The following is a 22,355-nucleotide window of genomic DNA, read 5'->3' as shown; positions in this document are numbered from 1 at the left end:
AATCTCATGAAGGAGTCATTAACACCCTCTTCCTCACAGTAGGGCTCTATACCTACTATGGCAATGAGAGAGAAGGTACTGGTACACAGAGAGTCATCCATTGGGAACAATGGATGACTAAGGTTCCTAGGACCTTAGGATCCTAGTAAAGGGTTCAAATCCCTTTCCTTCCCCTTTAGGGGTGGGGAGGAGGTGGTCAGCAGAGTCCATTAAAGATGGAGTTTCTCCAAATATGGTCTGCAGGTGACCAGTGTCAGAGTCACCAGGAAGCCCATCAAAATGCAGATTCCTGATTACCAACCCATACCTACTAAATCAGAATAGCTAGGATTAGAAACCAAGAATCTGCATTTTAAGTGAGTATCCCAGTTCTCCCCTCCCCAACCATTGCCCCATGGGTAATTCTGATGCATTAAAGCTTCATAATCATAGCTCTAGGAGGAAGGCTAATGGAGGACCTCACTTGAAGCTGGCTGACAATGTCAAAATTAGGGACTATATAGAGCCAAGAGTCAAGCCGGGCATGGAGTAATATAGACATAGGAGTCAAAATGGATTATGAAATTTGAAGGCCACAAAGCAGAAAATAGAAGGCAGGACATCAGAGCATGGGGCTTAGGGAACAGAGGAGTCAAATTCAGGAGCACTTGCACTCTTGGAGAAATCTCTAACAAAGGCTATGATTTCTAGCCCTCTTAGGTTGGTTTTCCTGGCAGAGCCCTAGGATGGGGTTCAGATGCCTTGCCTCATATAGGTCAGGTGACTGGGCCTTAGACTGCCCAGTATGTATATATAATCAGTCCATCCAACCTTCGAAAATGAACACACCTCTCCTCAGTAAGTACTGTTTCTATCCCTATGATTCTCTCTCAGCACCCACCACTATGCCAGCTACTAAGCAGTCTGCAGAAGAATTCCAGGCTACACAGAAAAACATAAGGATACCTACAAGGGCACCTCTAAGGGCTAATAACTAGCACTACTCTACTCGGCACATCAGAGACCCCCTAATGCTGCCTTAAACTCAAGGACCATTCCAGGTCAGAAACTTCGAAATCTACTGCCTACACACCTTCAGATCCTACCATCTATACACACCCAGCCAGTTTTCCACTTCTCCTTACTATGCCTCACCAATAAAAGTACCAGTCTATATTCTACACTCCCGTGTCTTTCCCTAAAATTCAGACAGAAATTCCACAGATTTGGGCTGAGCAGAGAGTTCTGAACTCCTGAGCCTGCAGAGGCCAGCTCCTATGCCTAGTTTACTGAGAGGAAGTCACCTGAAGGAGTGTTCACTCTACCTGAAAGGAGCAGCAGGATTGCTGCAGGCTCTGTAATCTTTTTTCAAAGATGAGTTAGTTGAACCTAGTGAAAAGAGTGAAGGCAGGCTGTTGGGAACAGAAACTGAAGTAGGGGAAAAAGGTAAGGTAGAAATTCTGGAGGAAATTAAGGCAGAATTTGACTGTAAATAGCACATAAAATACAAATAAAGTAATATGCAATCTAGATCAAACCCTTGTATGTGAACTACCTAATGCTTCTTATAATCCAAAAGCTGGTTCCACACTAAAGAGCTAAAAATGCTAGAACATAATTTAAGTAATCCTCAAGATTATTTATGGTCCTAATCCTGAACTGCCTGCTCTGTCTTTTCTTACACTCCACCCGCTATCCTGATTCTCTACGTTTCTGAGCTAATGATTCAGCTTCCTGTTTCATCTTTGCCTCACCCTATCCCTAAAGCCTTTTGCTTCCTTCTTTGCTTAGGATTCCACTGCACTCTCAGTTATTCTCCCATAAGTCACTAGGAGTAAATAATTGGCCTACCCAGAGACTCAGCCTTTGTCCTCAGCATTCACACCCGCTTCATGGACAAGTTCCCTGGCAGGCTTACTTTGATTTTATGAATGTGTCTCAGTGAGACACAAGAATGTTAGATGGTTCAGCCAGGTAAACACTGGCATCACTAAAGATGATGGAATAATGAGAATTACAATAAGCCAGGGGCAAATGGCTAGACCTCACCCTAACATTTTAAGACATACTTTGTTTCCCCTCAGGTGATACTCCTGGTATTACATCCCTCCTACCCACCACCCACAACTCAAGGGATCCTTCCAACCCACAGCAGATAGGACTAAGAATACTTGGTGGGTAAGATATGGGCCTTTATCCAACAGAATTTACAGTCTAGATAAGGAGATAAACACATAATTACAATATGCATGATAATTAAAGGCAATACTTGCAGAACTGTAAGGTTAAAAAGGCTAGTAAGGTGAAGTTACACCTAAGCTGAAACTTAAAGTATAAATAGGAGATACCCAGACAGTGGCAGGGCATTTGAGAAAGAGTATTCCAGGGAGAAAGAACAGTATATGCAAAGGTTGTGAAGCAAGAAACCACATACAAAGAGACGGGATGTACTAAGGCGGTGGGGAGGACAAGGTAGAGGGTATACTATGAGGCAGATGATACTGGACAGACCAAGAAGAGCTTCATAAGACATATGAAGCTGTCACATATTGCTAAGCACTATGCAAAAAACTACAATAGGTGATATTATAGAAAGTACATGGGTGGCCACTTTAGAATCATTAGGTGGTCAGGATAAGGCCTCTCTGAGATGACATTTAAAAGCAGCATCTCAATAAAAAGGAACCAGCCATTCAAAGATCAAGGGGAAAAGCATTCTAGGTGGGGGTATAGTATATGCAAAAAGATCACTGAAGGATTTCTAAACATGGAGATTAGATCACAATCATTCTTACATTTTACAAAGACCACTCTGGCTGCAACATGGAGAATGGAAGAGGGAGAGGATAAAAATCAAGACTGAAGACAGAGACTATAGAGGAGAGAATGAGAAGAATAACAACACAACGACAACTACGAAGACAACAACCAACTAAGGCAATAAGGAGGAGGAGGAGTGGAGGAAGAAAAAGGGGAGGGGGAGGGAAGGAAGGAAAAGCAGGAGCCAATCCCTCCTTAAGCATTTGATATATATTAATTCATGTAAAACTCACAAATACTCTATTTGATAAATTAGGAAACTAAGGTACATAATGGCAATGAAGGAGGAAAGAAAGCATTCCAGAAAGGATTTAAGAAATATTGGGGGTATGGGGGAACAAGTCCTAGTGATAAGCTGACTGATGGCTGTGGGAAGGGAAGGGAGGACTTACAATTACTACTAGGCTTTGGGGCCTAACAACTGTGTGGGTCAATGGTGCTATTTACCACATGATAGGACACTGGATGAGGAACAAGTGGGGAAGAGCAAGAGGCTGCATTTTGCCATGTCTGCAAAAAAATCTAGTGAAGTTGTCCATATGAGCAGTTGGATACTCTGGTCTGGAAAGAGATTTAGGTATCATCCATGTAGAGACATGAACCGAAGCCATCAGAGAGGTTGAGATCACCTAGAGAGAATATGAAGAAAAGGGAAAAAAGTCCTAGGAACGGAATGCTGACATTTAAAACATAAGCATCATTCATAACAAAAAACTATAGATAACTTAATGTCCCATAAGAAAAATGCTAAATGAAATACAGTATACATATTCTATGAAACATTATACAGTAGCCAACAAGAATAAGTACCTTTGTGTACCAACATGGAATACTGTCAAAAGCATATTACTGAATCAAAGAAAGAAATACCAGAACAACACATAAAATGTAACCCCATTTGTGTAAATAAATAAAAAACAAAAATAATACTTTAAATTTTTCTGGGCTCATACATATGTATGCAAACATACAGAAAAAAGTCTGGAAGGAACATTGCAAACCACTAAGAGGTTATCTTTGGAGAATGCAAAAATAATTAAAATGTGGGAGTAGAAGTATTCAAAATATCTACAATGTATTGATTTCAACCTTGCTGTGAACCAAACTATTCTAAAAAAATAATAACTATAAATTTCTTTTAAAAGTGAGAACAAGGAGCCTGCAAAGGATATCCTTTCCTTCAGATACTAAGTTTTCTCTGTTCCTTCCATCCCCATCCTGATACTGACCTTGATGTTCTAACCTTCTGGTTTTCCATTTGCCCATATCTGTAAAATTAACTCCAACTCCCATAATTCTATGTTCTATCCTATATCCTTGGCCTCAAGCTAAGCTTGGCCACCAATTCCCAGGCTTAGCCAGAGCCCCAGGAAGGGAGGTCAGACACCAAAATCCTAAACAAACATGAGAGAATGAGTATAGATGCTCATCAAGGACAGAGATCAGGCAGCCTTGCTGGCCATCACAAGATTCAAGGAAAAAAGGTATTGAAGGTTTGGAAGCAGCTCTTCAATGCTGGAGAATGGGGCCAAGGGACAGTCAGGCAAAATTAGGGGGAAATGGTATGGGGTAAGTTGAAGGAAGAGCCAAATGCTCTTATAAAAATTCCAAGTGAAGTGTTATAATATGATGGAAACCAGGTTTATAGCAAAGAGAAGAAGAGAAGCTGTATTCTGTGAATGGGTATATATGAGTATTTGTCTAGGGGCATGCAGAAGAGTCTCCTCATATCAGAACAGCAATTCCAGGAGGAACAATTTAAAAGTTGACGAGCTGAGGCCGCAGAAGGCACCAGGATCTTGGCTCCTTCCAGACAAGAAAAGAGTCTCTACAAGAAAAGATACTGAAAAAAGCCTTTCCTTCTTTAGTAAACCAAAGACAGGAAAATATCATGGCAGATCTCTAGAGAGTGTGCTCTTAACTTTCAAATTGGAGGATGAAAGACAATATATTTGGTCTACAGGTTTTCTTTGCTGTGCAAAGAAATAATACTGCCTAGTCCTTACGCAAGGCTGAATCACCATCAATTAGTCTGTATCACAACCTGCTGAGCCTTATATCGCACGCAGTCGCATACCAGACGGCTCCAGAAAGAAAACAACCTGGTGTGAGCTGTCAAAGTCCTCCCAGGTACCTGACCACACCCTGTGGGGTAGGTTTCATTTCAAAACTGAAAAGGACTGAAGGGCTGGGGAAATCCAGAGATCAACAGAGCCAGGAATGAGTGATTCCCAACAGAACAGACTCCTAGGCTGGAACTCAAAACAGAAACCAGACCACTGATAAGACATAGTTTATGATGTCTGTCTCCAAGCCTTCAGATACCATTTTTATGTTTTCCAATATTTACAACAGGGCATGCCCATTCTTATCCAACTTCTGATAATTAAATATCTAATTCTCCAAGTGTTCAATCAACTTCCTGGCTTTATTAAAGTTTTAGGAGCTTTGAGGTAGCTCTAATAGCTGGGATACCAGGGGACTGGTGAATTTTCAGTCTTTCTTTCAAATAGGCCACATTTTGATCATAATGAATTTAATCACTTCTTCCTTCTTCATCTCCACACAAACCCTTGGCAAAACTCCTGTCTCACTAAAATATTTCCAAGTTGTTCATGATAGTCCTCTCATTAGAGCAATATTCAATACATTGCTTTCATTGTATTGAAAGTCTATAGCTCATCAAAGGGGTCAAGGTATTTGCTTGAGGTTCATTTTTATTTTTTAAAATTTTTATCTATTTATTTATTTTTTTAGCGAGAGGGGGAGGGAAGGAGAAAGAAAGGGAGAAAAACATTGATTGGTTGCCTCTCACACACTCCCTGACCAGGGACAGAACCCGCAACCTAGACATATGCCCTGACTGGGAACTGAACCAGAACCCTTTCACTTTGCAGAATAACGCCCAATCAACTGAGCCACATTGGTCAGGTCTTGACGTTCACTTCCAACTAGCTGAGTGACCTTGGGCTCAGTTTCCTTATCCATAAAGAAGGAGGTTGGAAACAGATGGAAGGAAAGCAATAAAACTTCCCTGAAGTTTTGAAGTCTAAAAGATTCATCACATGGCAAGCGGAGTTATTTGAAAAAGACACACACCTAAACATATCGTGATGAAAATCTAAGCATGAAAAAATTTATAAGCTTCCAGAAAGAAAGAACAGGTTATTATTTCAAAGAAAAAAATTATCCAGTTGACAAAGGACTTTCCATCTATATCACCAGAAAATGAAGATAGTAGAAAGCTGCACACAGACTTTGTAGAAACTAGGACTACTATTCAAGAAAACTAAATCCAAACAAGATACCATTTACATGCGTGAAAGTTAAAGAAAAAAATACTTGGATATATAAGGAACTTGAAAGTATCATCCATGCCCATTTTCTAAGAAAATCACTCAAAGAAGTGTCCTAGTCAAATAAATATTTAAGATTGGAACTAAGCCACCAGGAAAGACAGCCTGGGCAGGCCAGGTAACTCATTTGGTGAGAGTGTCATCCCAATATGCCAAAGTTGCGGGTTCAATCTCCACTCAGGATACATGTAAGAAACAACCAATGAATGCATAAATAAGTGGAATAACGACTTGATGTTTCTTTCTCTTTCTTCTCCTTCCTCTCTCTAAAATCAGTAAATTTAAAAAAAGGAGGAAAAAAGCTGGGAAAGACAAAGTATACATGTGTTTCCCTCTTCCCCCCAAAAAGCCTTTTAATGAAGTTGTACCAGATGACTTTTGATAGCCTTTCCAAACACAAACAAAAATTGTCCTATACACAGCTTGCTTGGCAGTCTGGGTTTGTGAGTCGTTCATCACCTAGTGGTCTGATGAAGGAAATGCAATTTCCTCAAGTGCCCAGATAAACTTCCAGCCATTTTGAGGGCTCTGTGTACAGGGCAGCAACCTAATGTCCTAGAGATTACAAGAGTAGGAGACTACCTCCAGACTCATATACAGTTGTACAGATTCAGCTTACTATCCGTTCATTCTCCAAAAACATGGGAAGGGCCCACACTTTGTGCCTAACTACTCACAAGAAGTAAAGCATTCATTTGTTGCAAGGCTGTACTTGCAAAGTAGTAAGAGATAGAGATCACTTTTGTGAAGACCAATCTCAATTGAATACAAGTTTAGATGCTACAACAAAACTGCAAATATGCCTTATAAATAGAAAGACTATCTTCCAACATTCACAAAATTGGTGTGTGGAAGATGGATTACCCATACTTTGCCATGTATAATGCTCACCCACATTTTTGGCCCAAACTTTCAGGAAAAAAATCTTTCATTTTAATCTTTTAATTCATTTTGTTATTTATTTATATTTAGAAACAAAACTGATTATCGTATTCCCAAGTATCATTTTGCATATGGATATCATTATTGCTTTCTAGAATTACACTTTTAACACATAAGCATAAATAGAAGAATTAATATTTATATAGATATGGAATTAGTACTATAGGCATGTGTAATGCATCTTTATTTTTCCCTAAAAAATTTGGGCAAAAAAGTGTGCAAAATATACACAGCAAAATATGGTATATTTCTCCTGCGTGGTTCCAGGGGACAGGCCTAAAACTGGTAAGTCATCTCATTAGATTACAATTCAAAATAAGAAATAATTTCCTGCCAGTGAGAGCTGTTCAACCATATAATAGGATTCCTCAAGAAGCGATGAGCTCCCCAGTGGTGGAAGTATTCAAAAGGAACTGGATGATCATTTGTCAAGGGGATGACAAAAAGCATTCCTGTAACTAACTGGATGACAGTCTGAAGACAAGGAGCTTGACACTATTATTGTAAAGGCCCTTTCCAACTCCAAGTGTCTATCATTCTAAGCAAAACAAAACAAAACAAAAACCCACTAATAAATAACTAAAAAGCCCTCCTTCTGCTTTTTTTTTAAAAAGCTCCAACCAGGTATTATAACTTAATAGATTTGATACCACTTTCCATTTGAGTAAATATAGACAAAGTATTTAACTGCTTGCTTCATTTTCTTTATCTGTAAATGTAGAACAGTACCTATCTCATACCATTACTATGAAGATTAAATAATATACTTTGAAAGTACTTAAAATAGTACCTATCATATAGAAAGTGTATAAAACTAGCAGCCTCAAAAGAAAAGTGAGCTAGGGGGTGGGGGGCAGTTTGGAAAGTGAAACCTAAATGTGCTGCTTGTTTTAGTTATCTGTACCCAACCCTCAACCAAAGCATTCCTGACTGTTGCTGGCCAGAGGCTAGGTTCCCCTGGCAACCAACCTCAAAAAAGAGACCAGACCTACCTTCTTCAGGAAGGCGCTCACTCTCTGCCCTGAAATCTGGCATCTTCCCTGCACAAAGCAGACTCCCTAAAACTCACAAATACCACTGCTTCAAAATCAAAGAGCTGAAAAAAGAAATAGCAAGAAGCTGAGCTGATGTTACTCTCCTCACTTCACATGATCAATCACAGAAAATCAGAGTGAGAAGGGATCTCAGAGACCAGCTAGAGCAACACATTTATTTAATGAGTGAGGACAATATGCTGAGGAAAGTGAAGTCCTGTACCAGGCAAGCTGGTGACAGGGTCAAGATCAGATCACAGTCCCAACAGTCAAAATCTTCCCATTTTTCCAATGGGAAGAATAGAATTGGCCTTACTAAGCCACCAGGCCCATACTATGTACTTTACACAGGTAAGAGAGAAATAGCAACAGTAGAGAAAAGAGGTTAAGAGCATGGACTCTGGAACCAGACTGCTTATTCAGATGGTAGCTGTACCACTTGCTTTGTGACTTTAAGCAGGTTTCCTAACTTTCTCTTTGCTTCTATAAAATAGGAACAAGAGCAACTATTTCATAGCATTATTTTACAGATAGGATGAGATAATCCAGGTAAAATGCATGGCACATAGAAAGTATTCAATGCATATATTGCTCTGCTTCTCATCATACCAGTTAGTTGTATTAAAAAGAAAAACAATCATACTAATAAAGGAGACCAGACAAGCTTCTATTTCTGATCCAAAGAGCACTGGGAAGGGCATAGGTGTTTATTAGCTCCATTTCCTGGCCCCAGCCAAGGAATACCCAATGGGTTAGTTATAGACAAGAACATCATTAACCCATCACTCATTCATTTCTTTGGATCAAGGGAAGGTCAACTCAAAGAATAACCAAGCACATGCTATGGTGATAAGATGCTTAGGACCACAAATACAGATTAGGTAGGCCCAAACCAAAGCCTGACTTTTACATCTATGCTATCTGAAGTTGAACAAAACACAGTTTTTATCCAGTCTCTTCTCAACCCATGAGGGTGATGTGATGTAATGGTTAAGAACAAGAGTTCTGGAGTCTAACTGTCTGGGAGTAAATTCCATCATTTATTTGCTGTGTCACTTAGGCAAATAACCTTACCTCTCTCTATGTCTTTGTTTCTCCATCTGTTAATAATAACTATTTTAATTATGATAACAGCTGACATTTGGTGAGCACTTTCCATGTGCCAAGCACTGTTAAGCACTTTACGTGACTTACATCATTTAATCATTACAACTACTTTATGAAGCAGGTACTATTATTACCCTCATTTTACAGATACAGATGACAAAAATGAGGCTACTTCCTTAATCAAGGCCACATGGCTAGTTACTGGCAAAGCTGAGGTATCCCTGCAGGTCTGACCTCAGAGTCTATGTTCCTTACTCCAAATACTGTTCTACTTCTCACAGTACCAGGCTCATATGGTTGTTATATTGTTAAAATAAGACCCACAAAACATGCTTAGCACAGTGCCTAATCCATTAAGGTTAGCCATTACTATTATTGTTATCATCACAGATCCCTTTGAGCCTCTCTCAAATACTACTACCTGAGTTTCAATTTCATCTCAAAGGAAATGCTTGTTTTCCTACCTAGATACCAGCTCACTGGACAGCCTGGGGTGGGGTTCTAGCATTTCATTTCCCTCATGCAATACAGGGATAAGTATCTGGGTGGAGAGACAAGGAAATATTTTCTATAGACTTGCTACTCTAAGGAAAGCAATACATTAGTCTTTGTTTTCAAAGCTTCATTGCTCTCATTAGAAAAGAAACATGCTTATTAAAATTAACTTTTCACCCTGGCTGGTGTGAATCAGTGGATTGAGTGTCAGCCTGCAAACCAAAAGGTCGCCAATTCAATTTCCAGTCAGGGCACATGCCTGGGTTGCAGGCCAGGTCCCCAGTTAGGGATGTATAAGAGGCAGCTGATTGATATATCTCTCACACTGATGTTTCTCTCCCACTCTTCTCTAAAAAATAATTCAGTAAGATCTTTAAATATATATATATATATAAATAAAATTATTTTTTGAAAATAAAGCAGAGATACATAGTATTTGCTTAAAAAAAAAGAAATTATTGGTCCTCTAACTCCTTCCCTTTTCATTCTCCTATTTCAAAACTATTATACTATTTAGTCATTTAATCCTCACAAGAAGTAAAATTGGCCCCAAATGGTGTATGGTTCAGTTGGCTGGGTGTCATCCCACAAAGCGAAAGGTCCTTACATCAATTCCAACATGATGTATTACTTTATCCTGCTAAAGATCACAGCACTGTTTAGGTCAAAATAATTTTTTAGCCTAAGAAACTTGAGGGTAGGAACAATGTCTTATTCATACAGATATTTTCCCTCATTATCTGGTGCACAACCCTCTATATATTCAATACGTTTTTGTTTAAAATTTGAATATTCATTCAACTCCTAGGGCTAGGCATTGTTTTCTAGGAGAGAGAGAGCAATGAGCAAAACAAAGTCGTAGGCATCACAGAATTTATATTTTAGTTGTAGATGAGAATACATAAGCTACAGTAGAGAAAGTCCCTAGAACAGTGCCTTGCACATAGTAGGCAGCATTCTATAAATTTCAGAATAAATATTATGTCAGATAGCAATAAATTCTGCAGAGAAAAATAAAGCAGAGAAGGGGGACAGGGAAAACAGAGAGCAGAACAGGGCTTTTACTTTTAAATAGGATGGTCAAGGAATGCCTCACAGATTAGGTGACAGTTAAGCAGAATCCTGAAGGAGGCAAGGAAGGAGGACAGCCTAATATCTGGAACAAGTGTTCCAGGCAGAGAAAACTACAAAGTTCCAAAGGTGTCTGACATATTGGAGCAACTACAAGACCAGTGTGGCTAGAGCACAAGGGCAAAGTAGTAGAAGATAAAGACAGAGCACATGGGAGAGGGTAGTGCTAAAGATGCTATGTGGCCTTGCAGACCACTGTAAGGACTTTAGTTTTCAATCTGAGGGGACCAACAGCAAAGGAGGAAAACCATTTAGAAAATACTCCAATAGTAATAGAGAAAGTGGTGAGATGTGTTCAGTTCCTGGATATATTATTTTAAGATACAGTTGACAGGACCTGCTGGTATATTAGATGAGAAAGAAAGAGACAGGAGAGAGTCTTCCATATACTCAATACAACAGAAACAGAGATGGGAGGAACTGCCAGAGACATGCGGTTTGAGAGAAGAATTTCCAGAGTTAATATTTTGAATACGTTAACTTCAAGAAGCTATTAGATACCCAAGAGGAGGTATCTAGTAAACAGTGGTATGTAAGAGTCTTGAGTTCAGGGAAGACACTCACACTAGTAATATAGACTTGAGAACTGTCAGGGTACATGTGATATTTAAAGTCTTGAAATAGAGTACCTAGGAAATAAGTGTAGACAAAGAAAGGCTCCCAGGACTGATTTGAGTACCCCATCATTGGAGGATGAGGAAAGAAGTAGAATCAGCCAAAAAAGGGGAGAGGGGTTGAGAAGGAGGGACCAATGAGGTAGGAGTAGACCCAAGGAAGTGGTATCCTGGAAGCCAAGTGAAACTAGAGTGCAAAGGAGTGTCAAATACTACTCGTAGGTCAAGAAAGAAGACAACTGAGAAATGACTACTGAATCTATGTGCTATTTTCTAAGCACTTTCTTCCCTACTCCACACACATCACTTTTTATCTTTTAATCCAGGTAAAATCCCAGTGTTGTTTAATGCAGCTATACCTATGTCTCTGAAAAACAAAAAACAAAACAAAACAAAAAAAATCAATGCTCTTAAATCTAGACACAACAGATTTTACACAGTGAATATTGTTTAGTTAACACTTTGGTTCAATTGTCTTTCTGAAACAACATCCCCAACTATCTTGCTTGTGCTCAGGAAGTAGAATCAAGAGAAATGAGCTATTTAAATGTATTTGTTTTGTTCTGCCATAAAGTAGCAATTACTCTTCAACTGTTTTTCCTCCTCCCTAACTCAAACAGCCTAGCAAAAGACCCTAAATTTCCACACACACACCCCTTTAAAAACAAAGCAGAACACAATCAAATCCAAAAGCTGAATGAGAGAGGGGTATGCTATGCATACACTTTTCTCTTTTACTGCACAAAAGGTTAATGATCATTTGCTGATTCAAAAGCTGTGCTTTATTTACATTTTTGTCCTTACACTCTCTAAGACAGAAAGTGCAATTTCTGGTGTCTTCATCTTAAAAGAGAATTACTGCTACAAAATAAGAACTTTAACTTTGTGCTCTAGCAAAAAAGTCAAGTCTCAATAGTTTACATTTCTGAAGCAGTAGAAAAATAATCACCAAAAACTAGATCATGCAAACATTGTTCATACCTCCCTTAAATGAATGTAACTTCTGAATGAACTGTGTTCCCTCTGCCTGTAATACTCTTCCCTGCCCTCCACCTTGCAATTTGCCAACTTGGGATTTAGCCTGAATGTCAACTGCTCTTAGGCAGCCTAGATTCACTGAATCCCCTCCAAGACTGAATCAAGGTTCCTCCTCTGAGCCCATAGCACCCCTTGCTTACTCATATCCTAATATTGTACTTTAATGCAGTGTATTGTAAATCTACTTATGAGTCTGTCTCCCTCTGCAACCATACACATCTTGAAGGCAAGGACAGGATCTTATTCATTTGAATATCCTTAGTGTCTGGAATATAGCAAGCAATCAATAAGTGTTTAATGAATGAATGAATGAGATGAAATTTAACTTAGAATACCTTATGTGATTTTTGTAGCACATTTTCCTTAACAAACCAATTGAACTGGTATTGATATTAAAATTACTGGCATCTAATCACATCCCCAGCTGATAGCAAAAACAAAAAAAAATTCTCCTAACACTGAAAATAGAGGTTTAGAAAAAGAGATGTTCTGTTCAAAATCAGCTCAAGGAGGAGTTACCATACCAACTGCTCTTCCTGGTGCAAGACAGCAGCCTGTGCACCCCACACCACAGGATGGGATAATGGACCTCTGGGTTATTCTCTTCACCTCCCTTCCACTAACCCTGTATTCTCCCCTTTTCTGCCCTATTATTTTCTCTTTCTTTTTCTTACCTTTTTTTCTTCCTCACTTTCAATACTTTGCACTTTCACTCTGAATGTTCTCATTTTCCCTTTAACTTTTCTCCACAACCCCTTCTCCATGCCTCATTTCAGAGTGACCCTGGGGAATCCATGGCACTGCGTTGCCCAACTGGGAGAACTTAGGCCAAGGATGTTGCTGTATCTCCTCATCACTTCCGTAAGGCACGCCAACATATTTCTTCTGTTTCTAATGATACAAGTAGTGACCCCATAACAGCAATGCAGGGTCACCAGCAATTAAAGTCAAATTGTTACTATCCACATTTTTAGGCTGCACTCCAAAAGTAATATGAGAAGAGTGCTCTTAATTTAGTATAATTTTAAGTAAAAAAGAAATGTAAAGCTAATATGAAGGGAGAAAAGGAAACGAAACCATGTTTTTGGGAAAAAAAAATGCTGCTACGTTAGTAGGGCAAATTTAAAAAGCTATAGTGTATTTGCTGGGCCAGGTAATTTATTAGAGAAAAAAATGTGATCCCTGCCCACTGGGAACCCAAGAGTTTTACTGAGGAATCATGCCCACCATTTACCAAACCCATAAATGTGAAAGAGAATAAAAAAGAAGAGATGCTCTTAAACTAAAAGAGTTAGAACCCTAACATACGTGGATTAATGTTCTGGAACAGAACAATAAAGACTGGATGGAAAGCTTCTGAGTTTCAGATAAGACCATTCCATGTGTCAAAGTCAGTGTCACAAGCACCAGAAGCTCAGGAAAGGACAATCCACAACTAGGACTCAAGAGGATCAGCTCAGATCCTAATAAGCTGTGTAAACTTGAGCAATTCATTTCACTACTCTGATCTAAACATGGCTCTTTCATACAACAAGCAGAATACCTTCCTGGCAACATTGTCTGTGATGATTAAATAAATAATGTGAACTCACTTTGAAAGGTTCTTATAACAAGCCAGTGTGAGGTAAGAGGAAGCAAAAATCCTTCCTCTGAATGGAGCATAAATCCAGTGGTTCAATTTCCAAAGTCTAAGCCTGACTCACCTTAACCAACCTGAAGGCACTCAAGTTGGGAGGAGAAGAGTCATATGTGAGACTCCAAGGATAGGGCGGTGACTATTTATAGTCAGTTGCTCCATTATCTCACTGTCTTCATCTATAAAATGGGTGGTGTGGAATTCACTCACCTATCCACAAGACAGTGCAGATCTGAGAAAGAAGTGGAGAATTTACAGTAAGTAAATAAGATACATTATTTTCATAACCCTCCCCTCCAGGGATAAGTAACTGAGATCATCAAATATCATTACTCACTGGATAGAATTAAAAGGGGTCTTAGAGATCATTTAATCTCTTTTTTTTTTAACAGATGGTGAAACTGAGGCCAAGATAAATGAACTGGGATATGGAAGTCTCAAAGCTAATCAGCGATATAGAGTTGGACTGAGGGGCCAGAGTCACAAATTCCCAAGTCCAACTGTACTTTTTGCCAGATCTCAGGTTCACCCAAGTTACCTGTGGCCTGTACAACATACTATCAACACCAAGACACATTACAATTTAATCAACAGCTAAATGTGAGCTTCTCTAGGGAGGAGATGTAGGACTCTGAAGGAATGGGAAGGTTGAGAGCTAGGAAAGGTAAGACTTCAATGAGGAGGAGGGTAGAGTCCTAGGAGTACTCAGATAAGAAATTAAGGGAATATTTCTGGCAGAAAAGGCTTAAAATAGGCAGTCTTGTGAAGAAAGACCTAATGGATAAAATTTTCTTTAGAGATAATAAATAGATGGCAGATTTAAAGGACCAGAATGCTTTCAATCAGGATTCTTTTTTTTAATTTTTGAAAAATTGATTTTAGAGATGGGGCAAAGAGAGAGAGAGAAACAATAATTTATTGTCCCACTTATTTATACATTCATTGGTTGATTCTTGTATGTGCTCTGATGAGGAATCAAACCTGTAACCTTGGTGTATCAGATGACACTGTATAGTCAACTGAGCTACCAGGCCAAGGCTAGGATAATTTTTGATTATATATAATGTAGTCTCCTAAGTTTTTAACATTTGCTAACTTTTTAAAAGATTTTTTATTTCCTTATTTTTAGACAAAGGGGAAGGAGAGAGAGGAGAGAAACACCTATGTGTGGTTGCTCCTGGCATGCCCCCACACTAGGGACCTGGCCAGCAACCCAGGCATGTGCCCTGACCAGAAACCAAACCAGCAACCCTCTGGTTCACAGGCCACTGCTCAATCCACTGAGCCACACCAGCCAGGGCAACATTTGCTAATATTTTTAATACCCTAATCAACTCTTTCTCCCTACAAAATAAGGCCCTCTGCGGAGAACACATCCACTTTAGGGGTTAAATAAATAGGTACTGGACCCAGATAGTGTAAATTCAAATCCTTGCTTACCACTTACTGGCTATGTGACCTTGGACAAAATCCTTTACCTCTTGTACCTCTCTGAAATGGAAATAACATTACCCCATCTCAGGAGTTTCTATGAGAATTAAATGTGTACATTAATCATATCAGTCACAATCTAATAATGGGTTTTTCAGTACTTTAGTTTTCATGCGCCCTTTTTAAAACTTTTGTTATTTACTGATTTGGAGAGGGAGAGAGAGAGAGAAACATCTATTTGTTGTTCCACTTATTTATGCATTCATTGGTTGATTCTTGTATGTGCCCTGACTAGGGATCAAACCTACAACCTTGAAGTGTTGGGCCAACCCTCCAACCCATTTAGCTACCCAGCCAGGGCCTTGTCGCGTTACCTTTTTAATGTAAAAGAGAGAATAAAAATTACCAGAGTGCACTGCATGTAGTAACAGTAAGTACCATTTTGCAAAATTTTGTTTCTGTTATATACATGGTGCGCATATATCTGCTACTATATGTTACTTCTTACAGTGGTTTGCTTCTAAAAATGTGAGAGCCACTGACATAACACAAAGCTTCAAAGTGTCTGCCTACTTACCTGCCATGGTAAGCACTAGTTTCGTCATTGTCATTGCTGCTGTTGTGTACCTATCTATGTCAGTTGTTTACAGAATTATGTAAGTAATGTGAAAGCACTTCGGAAAAGTCTGATATGTGATATCAATGTAAGTTGGAGGAAACAAAAACCTTTTTCTCCATTTCTAACACTCACATAAGCAGAACCCTGTTTAGGCATATATTTGTTGCTTGGCCCACAAGTTATTTGTTACACTGAACTAAAATGTCCACAGACTATGATTTATCTAACACTCTGTCATGCTCTGTCAATATTTGCAGAGAAATAGAGGCTTGGCGCCAGTGTGAAATTACTTATTTTTACCTGGTTGGGGTGGGGAAGGCAAAGTCATGCCTCTTGGTAGCTAAAGGAAGCAAGTGAGTCATATACAGAAATTGCTTGCTCCAGAGCCAGGTAGACTCAAATTGTGCCACAGACTCAAATTGTGCCACAGCTGAGGCAGGACTGACAGATACTAGAGCAGTTAAGCAGGGTTGAATCATTTCCCCCTCCCTATCCTCACCTAGACACCTAATAAGAAAATAACATTTGAGCCCATTACAGGTATAACTCACACCAGGAAATTCTGGAAATCCCCAAACATGTACAAATAGAGGGTAAATACCCACCAAAAGATTACCTGAAGGATTCCTTTAAATGACAAGCTCACCTAAATATTCAAATAGTAGTTAAATTATAGAATCCTAATTTACAGAAAAATGTGGATATTTGCTCACCAATAAGGAAATAAGGAGGTCTGGATTCCATTCTTGACACTGTGTGACTTTGAATTAATCATTTCATCTCCCTGGGCCTAAGAGAACTCGTCTGTTAAAAAAAGAAAGAAAGATAACACCACCTACCTCAGAGGATCATTATAAATTAGGTAGTACGCAGTAAAATGTCTAGTATAGGATCTGGTACCGGTAAATGAACAATAAATGTCTGTCTCTTCTAGACTAAAAGTGAACACCAGTTGTGAGAAACTGAGGCTCACTGTCCAGCTTGCCCATGAAAAAAACCATTGGCATCCTAGTCTCTCCATGGAAACTTTTTAAAAATATATATGTCATTTCTTGAACTTTTCTAGTCCTAGAAGACGACGGAAGCAGTAATTTCCCCTTATTCCTTAAGGCAGTGATTGCTAAATGTCTGTTATTGCAGGTCCAAGTTACCTATTGGTACCGGCCCTCGCTATGCATTAAATTTAAAGAGAGCAAGAGACACGGTATCATGCCTACATTTTACAGTTCATGTTCGTGGTTCAAATTAGTAAGAAAGGAATTAAAAATCGCTCCCTCCCTTCTCCCAGGTTTTGGACCACGCTGTGGGAATTGTTATCGGAGTGCTCAGAAGACTCGCTGCGCTGGGAAGGTCCCTGGCCGACAGGCACGGGGGATGGCAGAATGACGAGAACGCCTTCTAGAGCATTCTTGCCCACCCCAATTTCTCGTTGGCGGCAACCCCGGGCCACGTGCCGCCATTTTGTGTTAAGGAAACATGGCGGCTACCCCCGTGAAGAAGGGGGGGGGGGGCAAAGGGACCGCCACGTTGGTCGCTTTCCCTGAGGGAGTCTCAAACACGTTGTGCACAAGGCCTTTTCTGTCTGGCTTAACTGAAGGGTAGGGGAAAGGGGGGAATCACAAGTAGTACACCAGCAACCAGAGCAATCTTTCTCCTTTAGCAAGGAAAATGTGCAGTTGCACCAACAGCAGGAAAGGCTTCCCAAAATGGCGGCCCGTCAGGGGCCACCCCCGGAAAGTGCAGAACACGGCGGCAGCACCAAGGGAGGCAAGGACCGCAAAGCCTTGCGAAGCGCAAGCCGTGCGGGGAGTGACACAGGAGCTCCCCAAAGCACTAGTCGGTAACCCCTGAGTGAATGCGGTCTACAAAAGGAACACTATTGTTTTAAATGCCTGTAAGCTGCCATGACTAAACCACCACTAGGGTAGGAGGTGGGGTTTCTGCGGGTTTTCCGAAATAAACTTGCAAAATGCAAACAAAGCATTATGTAAATGGACGCCATTCTTTTCAGGGCCACGTTTCTACCACTACGTAAAAACCGCGAGCAAAGCCGCGACTCCAGTGGCGGAGTGGAGTGGATCAATCTTTCTCCTCTCCAGCCGCCAGCCCTAGGCCTGGGCCCGAGTGGCAGCTGGCACCCAGTGCCCAGACGCCGGAGACTAAAGATCCCCACGTGCCCGCCCGCGCGCCCGCCCCACAGCCTCGCCTCGCCTCCCTTCCCCCCCGGAAGATTGCGGCTGCCCCTCCCATTCCCCCACGCCCTCGCGCACGCGCCCTTTACGCCTCACGCGCACGTTTTAAATCCGCGGCGTCCCAGCTGCTGCCTGCAGTTATCGTCCGGTCTGGCCGTATTCCTCCGCGTCTAAGCACATTTCGCAGGGTAGTAAAATAACGTGTCGCCCCCATTTACATCACTAACATTGCCAAACAAATGCCAGCGCCACTAGAATTAATGAAGTACATATTCGTTTTAAAACTTTGCCGGACGCACAGCATCTGCACCTCGGAGCCTTATATTCAATGCCAGGTTGTTAAAAGGTTTTTGTAAAACTACCCTGTGGAGGCTGGCGTAATCTTGTGACCTAAAAGAACACGGGTCCTCATTTTTTTCAAGGGGTCCTGCGCAGCAAGCACTTCCGGGGTCAGAGGGTATGCGGGGTTGAAAGCGGGCTTCCCGCCCCGCCCAGACCGCCGAGGCTGCCGCTGGAGTCGCCACCGCCGCGCCCTCGCCCACCCGCCCGCCCGCTGCTCCCGGCCCTGCTCGGCCCCGCTCGCCCCCTCCACCGCCGCCGCCCGCCCCTGCGACGACGCCGCGGCCTCCGGCCCGTGCCCGCTCGCTTCCGCGGCCCTCGCTCGCCTCGCGCCGGCAGTTTTGGGCCTACACCTCCCCTCCCCCCGCCAGCCACCAAAGACTTGACCACGTAACGAGCCCAACTCCCCCGAACGCCGCCCGCCGCTCGCCATGGATGCCGGTGTGACTGAAAGTGGACTAAATGTGACTCTCACCATTCGGCTGCTTATGCACGGAAAGGAAGTAGGAAGCATTATCGGGAAGAAAGGGGAGTCGGTTAAGAGGATCCGCGAGGAGAGTGGCGCGCGGATCAACATCTCGGAGGGGAATTGTCCGGAGCGAATCATCACTCTGACTGGCCCCACCAATGCCATCTTTAAGGCCTTCGCTATGATCATCGACAAGCTGGAAGAAGATATCAACAGCTCCATGACCAACAGCACGGCGGCCAGCAGGCCCCCGGTCACCCTGAGGCTCGTGGTGCCGGCCACCCAGTGCGGCTCCCTTATTGGGAAAGGCGGGTGTAAGATCAAAGAGATCCGCGAGAGTACCGGGGCCCAGGTCCAGGTGGCGGGCGATATGCTGCCCAACTCGACCGAGCGAGCTATCACCATTGCTGGCGTGCCGCAGTCTGTCACCGAGTGTGTCAAGCAGATCTGCCTGGTCATGCTGGAGACGCTCTCCCAGTCTCCGCAAGGAAGAGTCATGACCATTCCGTACCAGCCTATGCCAGCCAGCTCTCCGGTCATCTGCGCGGGCGGCCAAGATCGGTGCAGCGACGCTGCGGGCTACCCTCATGCCACCCATGACCTGGAGGGACCACCTCTAGACGCCTACTCGATTCAAGGACAACACACGATTTCTCCGCTGGATCTGGCCAAGCTGAACCAGGTGGCGAGACAACAGAGTCACTTTGCCATGATGCACGGCGGGACCGGATTCGCCGGAATTGACTCCAGCTCTCCAGAGGTGAAAGGCTATTGGGCAAGTTTGGATGCTTCTACTCAAACCACCCATGAACTCACCATTCCAAATAACTTAATTGGCTGCATAATCGGGCGCCAAGGCGCCAATATTAATGAGATCCGCCAGATGTCCGGGGCCCAGATCAAAATTGCCAATCCAGTGGAAGGCTCCTCTGGTAGGCAGGTTACTATCACTGGTTCTGCTGCCAGTATTAGTCTGGCCCAATATCTAATCAATGCCAGGCTTTCCTCTGAGAAGGGCATGGGGTGCAGCTAGAACAGTATAGGTCCACTCATAACCCTTTCTGCTGTTTTCCCATGATCCAAATGTGTAATTTCTGGTCAGTGATTCCAGGTTTTAAATAATTTGTAAGTGTTCAGTTTCTACACAACTTTATCATCTGCTAAGAATTTAAAAATCACATTCTCTGTTCAGCTGTTAATGCTGGGATCCATATTTAGTTTTATAAGCTTTTCCCTGTTTTTAGTTTTGGTTTGGGTATTTGGCTCATGAATTTTATTTCTGTTTGTCGATAAGAAATGTAAGAGTGGAATGTTAATAAATTTCAGTTTAGTTCTGTAATGTCAAGAATTTAAAAATTAAAAAATGGATTGGTTAAAAAATGCTTCATATTTGAAAAAGCTGGGAACTACTTTGTTGGTGCTTTTTTTTTCCCCCCTTCCCTTTTAGTGTTAGTCATTTGCAGGGAGAAGGCTGGCCCCATCCTTGGTATTCCCTGAAGCCCTTTTCACCTCATTGGTAAGATTCCATTTCCTCTCTGTCCCAACAAAGGAACACTGCAGGTTGGGCCTCCTTTGGGATGTTTGCAGAGACAGGTTCTCTCCGGGAGAGTAACATCCCTCCGCCCAAGTTCCAGAGATAGGCCTCTGCCCATTTCTCTGGTAGAAAATGTGTTTTCTCAGACATGAAAAGTATCCCTACTCATTAGGACCTCTGAATGGCCCTGTGTCCTCCCTTCTAACCAGCTTTATCCCCACCCCCAATCTCACTTGGAAAACTCAGCCTGGAACAAAAAAATGTTCTGAGGTGGGAGGAGCCCCAGGGGACACAGAAGAAGGGGGGAGGATTGGGCGGGGGGGGGGGGGACGGTTGGGGGAGTAGGGGGAGGGGCGAGGGTAGGTGGGTGGGCTTGAGGGCTTGGAAGAGGACAACTACAGGGTGGTTGGTAAGGCTAAAGGGGTCTTGGTGGTTAAGCTGCAGGACTGAATGGGGGATGGTACCAGCGGGGCACACGTGTCAAGAATGCACCTGTGGCAAGCAGCCTGTCAGAGGATGTTATTACACCTGCCAAGTGGCGTATCCAGAAACAAAAGAGGCCCAGCTTCTAATTCTTCAGCTGTGTGCAGTATTTAGAGAAATTACTATACCAGGAGATAATTCTACCTAAAGGGTAGTCCTCACAAGCAGGAATGTAGTAGACAGCATTGGCTGTTACGGCCTAGGAATGACCTTGGAGTTAAAAATTCGGATTTGTGAGTCCCACCCCAAATTTATTCAGAAGGCTGCATCTTTAACACTACCAAAGGTTCTTAGATTTGAATGCCACTGATTCTCTTCACTAGTGGATTGGGATGGTCCTGCTATGAAGGCCTAACAGCCTCAAGTCCACATCAGCCAGTAAAAACAAGGCTGGACCTTATGACAGAAGAAAAATTATTAGGCAAAGATAGACTGAAACAACAGTATGAGACAATAGACAAGTGACAAAGTGTAGTTCACACCCCAGGCACTGGAGGAGATCACTAACAAATTACAACGGAAGAATTTTATCCACAATAAATATATGTTGAGACTTAACTCTCCAGGGCATCTGCTCCTTTTTTTCTGAGGTGCAGACCTGATTCTGAGTCCTTGGAGGTAAAAGTGGGGTCTTCTCTGCTCTGGAGTTAGGCATGAAGTCACTGAAAGGAGCCCAAATTCTGGAGTTCAACCTGAGTTCAATTGGGCAAATCACTTTGTGTCAGCTTAAAATGATGGTGGTAAAAGTACTCATCTGGGCTTGTGAAAAAAATGAGAGCACATATATGAAGCAGAACAGCTTGTAACAACACAGTAAACTTCAATATACTTTAGGTTGCAAGAAGGTAAAAGCCCATTTCCACCCACAATACCTCTGGGTGCAGAAGATAAATAATAAAAGGTAGGGAACAAAGCAATGTGTCCTAAATGATAAGGTTGAGATAATACAGTTGGACTGAGGGGCCAGGACAAGGAAGGACCTACTGAAGGCCCCAAAATGGTTTCAGTGTCTCCTGGGAATAATACACACAAATCATGTTTGTGTAGGGTAAGGAAGGAATGAATTATTAGACTGGCCCCTCACACACCAAGCCAGATAGTTTGTGAGGAGTCCCTGAAACATGCTGGGTTTAACA

At 41.9% G+C, this 22,355-nt stretch overlaps 1 protein-coding gene and 1 long non-coding RNA gene across 5 annotated transcripts in view; one reads left to right on the top strand and one right to left on the bottom strand.

Annotated features, from left to right (window-relative positions):
• The window catches only part of LOC118501132, a 143,416-nt gene extending 124,994 nt beyond the window's left edge, over nucleotides 1–18,422 (bottom strand). For 3 of the 4 annotated variants that reach the window (XR_004903730.1, XR_004903731.1, XR_004903732.1), the window contains exons 1-2: nucleotides 16,916–18,421; nucleotides 14,220–14,384 (exon numbers count right to left, since the gene is read on the bottom strand). This is a non-coding gene — a long non-coding RNA (uncharacterized LOC118501132). Of the gene's footprint in view, nucleotides 1–14,219; nucleotides 14,385–16,915 lie in introns of all 4 variants that reach the window. The other variant, XR_004903729.1, reaches the window with a different exon arrangement.
• A 502-nt stretch (nucleotides 18,423–18,924) lies between these two features.
• On the top strand, nucleotides 18,925–20,601 carry PCBP1 (poly(rC) binding protein 1). The gene has a single exon (XM_028514772.2). The coding sequence runs from the start codon at nucleotides 19,165–19,167 to the stop codon at nucleotides 20,233–20,235; it is 1,071 nt and encodes a 356-aa protein (XP_028370573.1). The 5' UTR covers nucleotides 18,925–19,164; the 3' UTR covers nucleotides 20,236–20,601.
• The last annotated feature ends 1,754 nt before the right edge of the window (nucleotides 20,602–22,355 follow it).

Source organism: Phyllostomus discolor, chromosome 6 (assembly GCF_004126475.2).
Source record: "Phyllostomus discolor isolate MPI-MPIP mPhyDis1 chromosome 6, mPhyDis1.pri.v3, whole genome shotgun sequence".
NCBI classification, from domain to species: Eukaryota; Metazoa; Chordata; class Mammalia; order Chiroptera; family Phyllostomidae; genus Phyllostomus; species Phyllostomus discolor.
Note: the sequence above shows the minus strand (reverse complement) of the source record. Positions and strands in the feature narration are given on the sequence as shown.

Excerpts from the sequence above, each read along its gene's own strand:
- PCBP1 (XM_028514772.2), top strand. The coding sequence starts at position 19,165 with ATGGATGCCGGTGTGACTGAAAGTGGACTAAATGTGACTCTCACCATT.